The 9,644-nt window shown below is 37.0% G+C and overlaps 1 protein-coding gene across 1 annotated transcript; it reads left to right on the top strand.

The window, feature by feature from the left end:
* Positions 1-3,303: 3,303 nt before the first annotated feature.
* Positions 3,304-8,759, top strand: LOC121868620 (protein JTB-like). Its single transcript, XM_042369439.1, has 4 exons — positions 3,304-3,436; positions 4,327-4,481; positions 7,212-7,305; positions 8,438-8,759. Exons 1-4 carry the CDS (start codon positions 3,381-3,383, stop codon positions 8,598-8,600), a joined length of 468 nt encoding a protein of 155 aa, XP_042225373.1. The 5' UTR covers positions 3,304-3,380; the 3' UTR covers positions 8,601-8,759.
* Positions 8,760-9,644: the final 885 nt, after the last annotated feature.

The raw sequence follows: 9,644 nt of genomic DNA, 5'->3' as shown, positions 1-9,644 counted from the left end.
TTGTACTGTAATTGAATTTTGTTTAGATCCAAGTGAAAGTAAATGGTTAAAGCAGTCTTGGTATAATTTCAATGCTATTTTGGATGTTATATTTTATAATTTAGTTAAAGTCAACCAGGTATAGATACAGTACGTATATTTTGACATATTCCGTTCAAAGAATATTCATGGTTTAACTTTTATATATCTAGTCCCTGTACAATAGAACAAATACTCATCTACGCATTAAAATTGTTACCTTTATTAAAGTCTTACCTATGAGGGATAACATAATGTATACAGCACAGGTCATAATTTTTTCAAGATGTAGCTTTTTATTTACAAGAAGCCTAATTATTATCGTTTCTCTTTTCAATTTACTCAGGTTGTGGTATCCGTCACAGTAGGCCTATGATATCGTAGGCCTATCCTGACAGGTAATGAAAGCTTAATAAGACACTAACCCTACATCCAGCAGCCTAACTCTACTTGCCCACCGCCTTGGACACCAGATAAGAGCTCAAGAGGGTTATGACGTTATTACTGCGCTCAACAACTCAAGTCTCTGAGCGCCTATCAAGGCTCGTACACACACTTGTCCATTAACAGTGAACAATTACGAGAGATGGAACTCTGCTGAAGGGGAATCTAGATGGTCATTATTGGTATAGTACTGGCGAAGAGTATTCATATGGATGTAGTGTTTATGGAGATTTGACTCCACACCGGCTCTCTCTCTCGTGTCTACAGCAGCATCCTGGACGTTATACGTGAGTTCCAAGAAACATTGTCCTGTGTACTCAGATGTAGAGAGGAATGATAAACCAACCCGGACTTGATCTATACTCTTGTCATTATATTAATGATCAACCGTTGATGTAACCGTTCGACTTAGGAACAATGATTGATTCTTCATTAAAATTTCATTCTTACGTTATCTTATTTGTTAACAAAGAAAGTGTAATATCTTCATATGCATAAACCGGTTACTTGTAGGGATCATACTCATTAAACATTTATTAACAGCTCGTACTCCACCAATTCTGGAGTTTTCTTCAAATGTCTGGACTACAGACCAGAGAAGGTGGACCTGACCGATCCTTGGATGAGAAGACCTTTCATCTAAACAACTTCTAAATAAACTCAACCTTTACTCAGGCCGATGGAGTCTTCTCTGGAGTGACATTACCGAATGCCGGGAAAAAATTAATGAGACTTGCGTTCCTCCTCTTGCCACACACTAACAAACACCCACACAAGGTTCACGAGACACAGCTGCTCTGTATCTTGTCAACCAGATCTTTTTTTCACATCAATCGTCAATATATACCATCCGCTGCACTCTGCCTTACTCATAAAAGCTCTAGTGAATCATCTGTTCTATATTCGGTTATAATACATACACTAATACTATTAACTTACTAGCTCGTAGATTCTTCTCAGCTTACAATACACCTTACCATCTATCTCATTTTCTTTATCTTTATGACATTTACGATTTAGGCTGAAGTGTTGGCTGCTCTGGAGTCCCCTTTGGTTATTTGAGTTAAGGAACACAAAGAGAACACCAGGTAAGACGGTCCCAAACAATATAAAAAATATACGTAATGCATCTAGTGTGCAGCTTATCGTCTTTCTAACTGTCTCCGGATCTCGGCTGGCACACAATTAATTGATGACATACGAGCCCCAGCCAGTATGCGATGACCGCCTGTTCGAGTGTCCTAGTCTGGGGATCCCAGGAGGCGGCATCTCTCCAGGACTCGGGGAAGGGGTGGTTTCTACCCTACATGTAGGATACAACAGCCCTAAGCACAACTATTCTGTTAATAGCACTTTACTGGATACTGGCGATAAGGAAAATATCTCGGCGTTGTGATAGATCATTCACTAAAGGCGGTGCAACAAGTGGGGGTAGCAACGTGGAAAGCAAATCGAGATCTAGGAATTATAAAGCGTACCTTTGAACATAATGATAGGAAAGTACTCCGTTAACTGTACAAATTACAAGTACGTTCCAGTCTGGATTATTGTATATAGGCTTGGGAACCCTACCTCCAGAAAGATCTAACATCCCTAGAAAAGGTGCAACACAGCCACTAAGATTATTCCGGAACTATGTCATCTCGATTATCCAAGTAGACAGAAGGCCTTAGGACTAACACCCTTCAGACAAGACACAATAGGACAGAGTCTCATTGAAACACTGAAAATTCTGAAAGGGATGGAAAACGTAAACCCGGAACATTTCATTATGTCACGCACTACCAACACCAGAGGACACAACTACAAGCTCGCCAAGTTATTATGCAGAATTATCATATGGAAATACCTTTTCACACGAAGGGTGGTAGACTTATGGAATAGTTTACCAGCCCGGGCTGTGGAATCAAGAACAGTACAGTACTGGGCCTACAAATAAAGAATAACCCTTGATAAAATTATCAAGAACTTTGGAGGTATCCTACACAGGCCACTGGCTTCCTTCCCTCGGCATGGCCACCTTTAATGGGTGGCCATTACGTAAATAAGGTGGGTAAATATACCCCATCTCACATCTTTTTCTTATCTTTACCTTTGCCTGTCTTAATTTCTCTCCTTCTACTCTTTGCTGTCAACAAGCTGATTTTACATGATTTACCTGAGGGCCATTCCAACTAGAGGTGACCTTGTCGGGGGAAGGAGGCCAATGGCCTGTGTAAGATCCCCATTGTTCTTGATAGTCTTGAAGAGGGTTATTTCAAAGCCCGATACTGTTGTCATTTCCTCAACTCCAGCTGGTAGACTGTTCCATAGGTTCCATAGGCCCAGGGGTCGATGAGCCGCGGATCCATGAATATCAAAAGGGAGTGTCCAAGAAATTGTGGATGGGGGAACATGGTGAGCACAGTGAGCCCACCCAGCTGAGTGGTTTGGAAGGGGGGGGGGGTGTAGTAAGCCCTCCAGAAGTTGTTTTGAAATCTGATCAATATCATGGACATTTTGAGGCCATTTTGAGGCCATGTGCAATTGATGTTAGGAGATATTTTGACGTCAATGGTAACTACTTTTTACTATCCGAAAACGTCCGAGTATAATACTGCATTTAAGAAAAAGTATTGAAATTGTTATGACTAAGGATGACTTCCAAGGGAGCAGTGGTATAAATTTTCACTGCTGGTAGACTCACAATAATTTAACGACCACTAGTGTACATAAAACAATAAAAAATATCCAATTAAATGAAATGATGTTATAAACGTAAATAATTCAAATCAATATCGCCAAATCAATATCGCCCAAGTTTTAAGGTTATTATAAGTTTTAAGCCAAGGGTCGCTGGCTTGTGATGTCAACAAGAGGTGAAGGCAAATGACTCAGTGAATGGAAACTTAGATTATTTCATCATCTTAAACTTCATTATGATTGAGTCATGTTCGAAAAAGCGAATGGTTATTGCTATAGCCTGTCTTATTGGGTAAGTTAAGTCATAGGTACTCAGTTAAAAGTAAATCAGGAGGTTATATTGTGAGCTTAAAAGTATGACATGTTTTGTTCACTACTTACAAATACAGTATCTTGTATATATATTTTTTTTCATGAATTTAGTCTTATTTGTTTAGTAATCGAGCCAGTTTAGTGTACTTTATGGTCAGTCTGGTGGTCGTGTGGTAAATGGCTCTTTGAATTTACTGAAGGAGTTGGAAATTACCCTTGTTCTGTCTGCCTTTGATGCCTCACCAATTTTAGATAAGATTAAATTGTTTGATTTTAGCAGAAACCAAACTAGCAGCTTGGAATACTTTGCCATTCATGTACAATCAAAAACAAAAGTCATGTCACGGTTTTGTCCGAGGATTAAATATAACTCGCGACACATTATGAGAGCCCTACCACAAGGCAGAGCACACCAAAAGTTTAGCTTATGTTTTCACCAAATTTCACAACACGACTTTTGTCTTTCATTGTGCGTACTGTACTCTTTATTGGGGAGTTGGTATCCTGTAGACATAATGTAAAATACTTTCCTTATGTCTTCTGCCATAATGTAACTCTAGATTCTACGTGATGTTTAATTATGCGACTGGTAACGAAGGAGGCTACAGTAATATTATGTGTTGAAGTGTGGGAATAACAACATCTGTAGGACTTTCACTGTTTGTTCCTTGTGTAAACTTTAAAACTGCTTGTAACAAATTGGGATGAACTAGATTTTTGATACCAACTCACTCATACTTGTATAAAAGTTTTCTAATTGTATATTAAGTACTGTACAATACTGTAGCCTATACAGTACAGCACATGTATTATTTTTATTACTTAAGGGTTTATTAATAGTAAAATACATTAATACATTTCACTCCCTAGGTTATCAATACTTGTTCTGATTGTGGAGAATGAACTCACCCCAAATGACACTCGACCTCACACCCACACTACAGCTCACCCAAATGTGACTCAGCAGGAGATGTGTTGGATGCGAGAAGACGTGGAAGAACTGGAAGACTGTCAACCTTGCACTGGTAAGTATCACAGGTATACCTCGATTTAAGATGGAGTTCATTTCTGAAATTCCTGTCATATCCCCAATACTGTAATCATTAATTGAATTGTATTTATTCCTTGGTTACAATTATTAATTGATAATACTTTTCTCAGAAAAAATGACTTCTGTAACATGTAACAAAATGAAACTAAATGCATTTTACATATTTGCATGTATAAAAATTGAAACTAAAATATACCAGGTACAGTGGCAACCATTGAATGAAAAACCGAATACACGTACACATATTTAACAGTTGCCACAGTCGACTGACTTATTGTAGTCCTAAAATTTTACTGATGTCTGTCGTCTCTTTGCCAGCCACAATGCGCCTTATCACCTCCAACTTAACTTATAAAGGTGATTTTTGGGGGGGGGTCTCTCTTCCAGTAGGTGTATTCCTACAGCCTGGTTGCTTATGTGACAGCTTTAGATATGGTAAATCACTTGGAAAATGCAAGAATTTGCTGGAGAGTTCTATCAAAGCATGTACAGCCTGTACCTGTACAGTAGCTCAATTTGAAAGATATGGTTGGCTTGTAAATAAATTTGTTACAACAGGCTGGGAACATATTATATACCCTGTACTGTATAACATTCATTTACCTAACACACACTGTGTTTTCATACGCAAAATTACGTATGATCTAAATTATCACTTTAGAGTTTTCATACGCAAATTTGCGTAGGAAATATAAAATTAAAATGAAATAATTTTATGTTTGTGTATGGACGCTAGACACGCAAAACGCACATCTGACAACATCAGCACGATCTGGCAACGATGTAGACTGCACTCCAAGGTTACCACACCAGTCTCCTTTTTGTGATTAAAGGACCCAGGATATAAAAATTTCCACACATTTTCTTGTGGCTTGTGCTGATTTCTTGTGCATCACAGTGATTTCATTCATTCAAAACCGTGTTGTGAGAGTTTTGAACCATGCCTTGTGTTTTTGGCGAGGGTGGAGGGGTGGGAAAATGTAAAAATTGCAAGGAGACTGCACCACATGGTGATAGTGTGGTGCCTCCTGATGCCTCTCCCAGTGTCCCTGGCCCTTCTAGTATAAGTGATAGTTTGTCTGGCCCTTCAACAAGCAGTCCTAGTGCTGTGACTCAATTTGTACAATTACAGTATCTTTTTTGCCCGGAAGGAAAAAATTAATAATTTGTACTCAGCCTGGGCACCGCTATCAGAATGCAAAATTTACACCACTATTATCTAGCGAAATATTAATTTTTCACAACTTTTCTTCTAAAACTATTTTTTCCTTAATATGTATGCTTTATAATGGAATAAGATTCATATTGCACTCACATGAAATAATGAAGGTATAAAGTAATGTATGAACATTTTCATTAAGCGTAAACAAAAATTTTGTGTTCTACTCGAGCTTACTGTATGTGCGTGTATCAAAATAATTATTTTATTGTGATTACTCATATAACTGTTTGTAGATCATTTATTTATAATGCTAATGCAACAAATCCCACCTTTTTATCTCAAATAGCAAGCTTGCTATGATTCATTATGTACAAGTATCTTTTGTGTGTTGCAGTCTAGTGCGGTGAGGTGAGTAACAGTCCAGATTCCGAGTGTCTCGTGGGAGAGCATCTACCCCAACCCAAGAGTGTTAAGATGAAATGAGTAGTCTCTGTACATGTTTTCCACCTCAAAAAACATTAGATATATGTATCCTGTACAGTACAGTACCAGTAATTTAAGAACATTCTGTGAAAATAGAAAAAAATATCTTCTGTAGGAATAATGGTGTCAATTATTTACCATCATAAAATAAAAAACCTTAAATAGTTACAGTATTGTAAATCAAGGTACAATATACAGTATAGCCTGTCGAGTATGTACTACACTTGTATTATAACTGGTTCAGTGGATCAGACAAATTTAGTAGCTACAGCCTCAACAAGTCTTCTACAGGCTGTACTTACCTGTTACAGGTACCTTATTTAGTCTCGGTCCAGCTGTACTGTACACTATAATACTAAAATGAACCAAAACTTCAGTAACCAATATTTAGTGGCGAGTGCTCCACCACTCTGATGGTGGACTAGATGGTCTCAATTCATTTGTCTGCAACTGTACATTTCCCTGCTGTCATATATCTTGTCATCATCTATCTGCATTTCCCCTTGCAATTTTTCCTCAGCTCATCTACATTTAATTTTATTTTTATTTAAAGTTATTGTATGTCTCACTCCTTATCAACTTTCATTTCATTTTCATTTTTGATCTACAGTGGGGTATGCTATAACGAATCTAATTGGTTCTAGAACCTTGTTCGTTGTAGCATTCGTTTGTTATAGGATTAATCCGTTCCAGGCCCCCAAATACAACCACTTAACACTGAAAAATATAATATAAAATTGTAAAAATTGTAAAAAAGTGCATAAATATGCATCTAAACCCCTGAAATAAAGAATATCATTAATACTTGTAATAAAACAACAATAAATTAGTAAAAAAAAAAATTTTTTTTTTTAAATAATGTTCTTTGTAGGAGTTTCGTTCGTGATAGCATTCTCAATTTTTTAGGTAAAACCGTTCGTTATAGGAATATTCGTAGTAGGATCCGTTCGTTATAGCATACCCCACTGTACTCAGTTATACCCAGCTTCCAATGGTGTAAAACACTGTTTTGTAAAACATGCTTTTTCTAACTGGCTTTAATCTTCATTCTTCTTCCAGAATTTGAAATCAAGAGTGCTACTCCGGCAGTGTGTGCCTCTGCAAGATACCGTCAGAAAGTGAAATGTATGAAAACTGGAGAGGTGTTCCGAAAGTAAGTATAGCAAGGAATATGTGTATACTAAAATTGTAACTGCATGACTTTTTCTTACAATATTCTTATGAAAAGCTGTTTAGCATTTATTAATTAATTTGTTGCTATTTCACAAAATTGTGTTCCACCTCAAAAAATAAAAGCAAAAATAAAGCAAGTGGTAGTTGTACATAGCCGAGTGGACAGTGTATGCACTACTGTAGGCTACGGAGTAGAAGGTACAGTTTATGTTCAGTATACTGTAGAGTATATGTACATTCCCTCCTTCATGGAGGGAGAGGAGAGTGACAGTTAGCAACATTTCCTACAGTAGATGGTACATGACAAAGGCAGGCCATCCTGTATTATCATATCATCATTTGGTCTGCCTGCATCACAAGCTCAAGATGACAGCATCTGCTGGGGAGTACAGTAGTGATATCCCCGTTCGCCAGAATAATTGGTGCAGAACTCTTCCTGTGATGAGTGATTTCCGGTTAATGAGATGATTCTCAAACCCAGAAAAATCCCACATCCCCGGAACTTTTCTGGGTTACTGGGAGAAGTTTCTTGGATTTTTTCTTTTTTTAAATTGTGCATTATTTTATCTTCAGATATTGCTCCCGGACTCCGGAAAGGAGATTGGAGAGTTTCCGTAAATTTCTCAGAATTTTCCAGAATTACTCATTGCAGTAATGTATTTCATCCTCAGAATTTGCTCTAAGACCCTGAATAAAAAATTGGACAGAGAGTTTCCTGAAGTTTTCTGAGAAGTTTCCAGAAAATGCTCCTGATTTTCAACCTTGAAATTTGTTCCCAGAACCGGAAGAAAAGAATTTGGAGAGGTTTTCCGGAATTTTCTCAGAAAATGCACCTGATTTTCAACCTTGGAAACTCATATACAGACCTGGAATTGAGGGAATTTTTCTGTTCCTGGAAAAATTCCGGAGATGAGAAAATTTGTCCCAAACCCAGAACTGCTTTGCACCAATTATTACAGTTAACGGGGAAATTACTTAGTGTATATCTCACTTCATTAAACCTGAGGATACTAAACAATTAACAATGCTCTAAATACACATAAAGATCAGTATCACAGATTAGACATTATGTATTCTCGAGGCAAACTGATAAGATATTTAACATCTTATAGGTGTGATCGCGTGGTGTGGCTAGAAGAGCGACACTTCTGGACTTTTGAGGCCGTCATGGCTACTATTGGTTTTGTTGCTGGTCTGGCAACAATGGCCAGACAAAAAATACTCGATCATCGCGTTGTACAAAGAATACAGCGACAGGTGGCTGCAGGTGTTTGATTGTTTATTATAATGTAATATAGGAGGGACATTGTATTTTGTAAATAAGATAATAAGGTACAGTATTTTTATTTACTTGAATTTTTTTTCTTCTGTATAGTGGTGTATTAAATTTTGGACAATAAAAATTTTGCTCATAGTAGTGAGTCGACTTTGTGATTGTCAGGTTTATTGTGTTCCTAAAGTTTAAAGAGCTGCATTATTCTGAATAATGAATATTAAGTTTAATCCATAAAGAATATAAAATACTGTAGTTGGAGATACAGCACAGTACAGTACTGTGCCATAGTGTAAACTATATCAAGGTAGGTTTACTTTTGAGAAAGTTAGTTGCTGATAATGTACAGTATACAGTACAGTATATGAAAAATTGGGTGATATAGTCAAACCGCTCTTGTAACTGTTAGTTGAGGTATTTATAATTTAACCAAACTGCTTTTGTAGCTGTTCAATGAAGTACTGTATGTGAGATAAAAGAAGAGTCCAACAAAGGTTATGAGGGCTCCATTGGTCAGTTAGTAGCGATCTGGACTACCAACCCATGAGACGCGAGTTCATTCCCTTTCCCAGGCAGGATTTGATGATAATACTTAACAAAATTAATTATTCAGTACCTGATTGACATTTCATTCAAGGATGACTTGGTCAATAAGTTGTTGTGTTTAATCTACATAATGATAACCCCTGTATAAGGTTAGTGCTTGACAGAACATTGTGAATTAACATAAATATTGAAAAGTAATAATGTATACAAGAAGATTACCAAGTATTTCCTTAAGATAAAGTTGTTGTAACAGGTGTCTGGATGTTGAAGAGATTACATTGCTTTGGCAACTGACAGAAAAATGAGGCCAAAGTATTTGGGTAAACAAATGAGGTAAGATTTAATGTCTTTTCATTAATATTTCATATCTCTGATACACTCTTTCACTGAGGTCTTTAAAAGAGCTTTATGTTTACTTCTGTGTTATTGAATTAACCAACTGTTGAGTCAATGGTGGCTTTTAATTACAGTAATACCCCGCTTTACGCGGTTTCAATTTC

Source organism: Homarus americanus, unplaced genomic scaffold, assembly GCF_018991925.1.
Source record: "Homarus americanus isolate GMGI-L3 unplaced genomic scaffold, GMGI_Hamer_2.0 scaffold59495, whole genome shotgun sequence".
In the NCBI taxonomy this organism is placed as follows: Eukaryota; Metazoa; Arthropoda; class Malacostraca; order Decapoda; family Nephropidae; genus Homarus; species Homarus americanus.
This window is presented reverse-complemented; position numbering and strand designations above follow the sequence as displayed.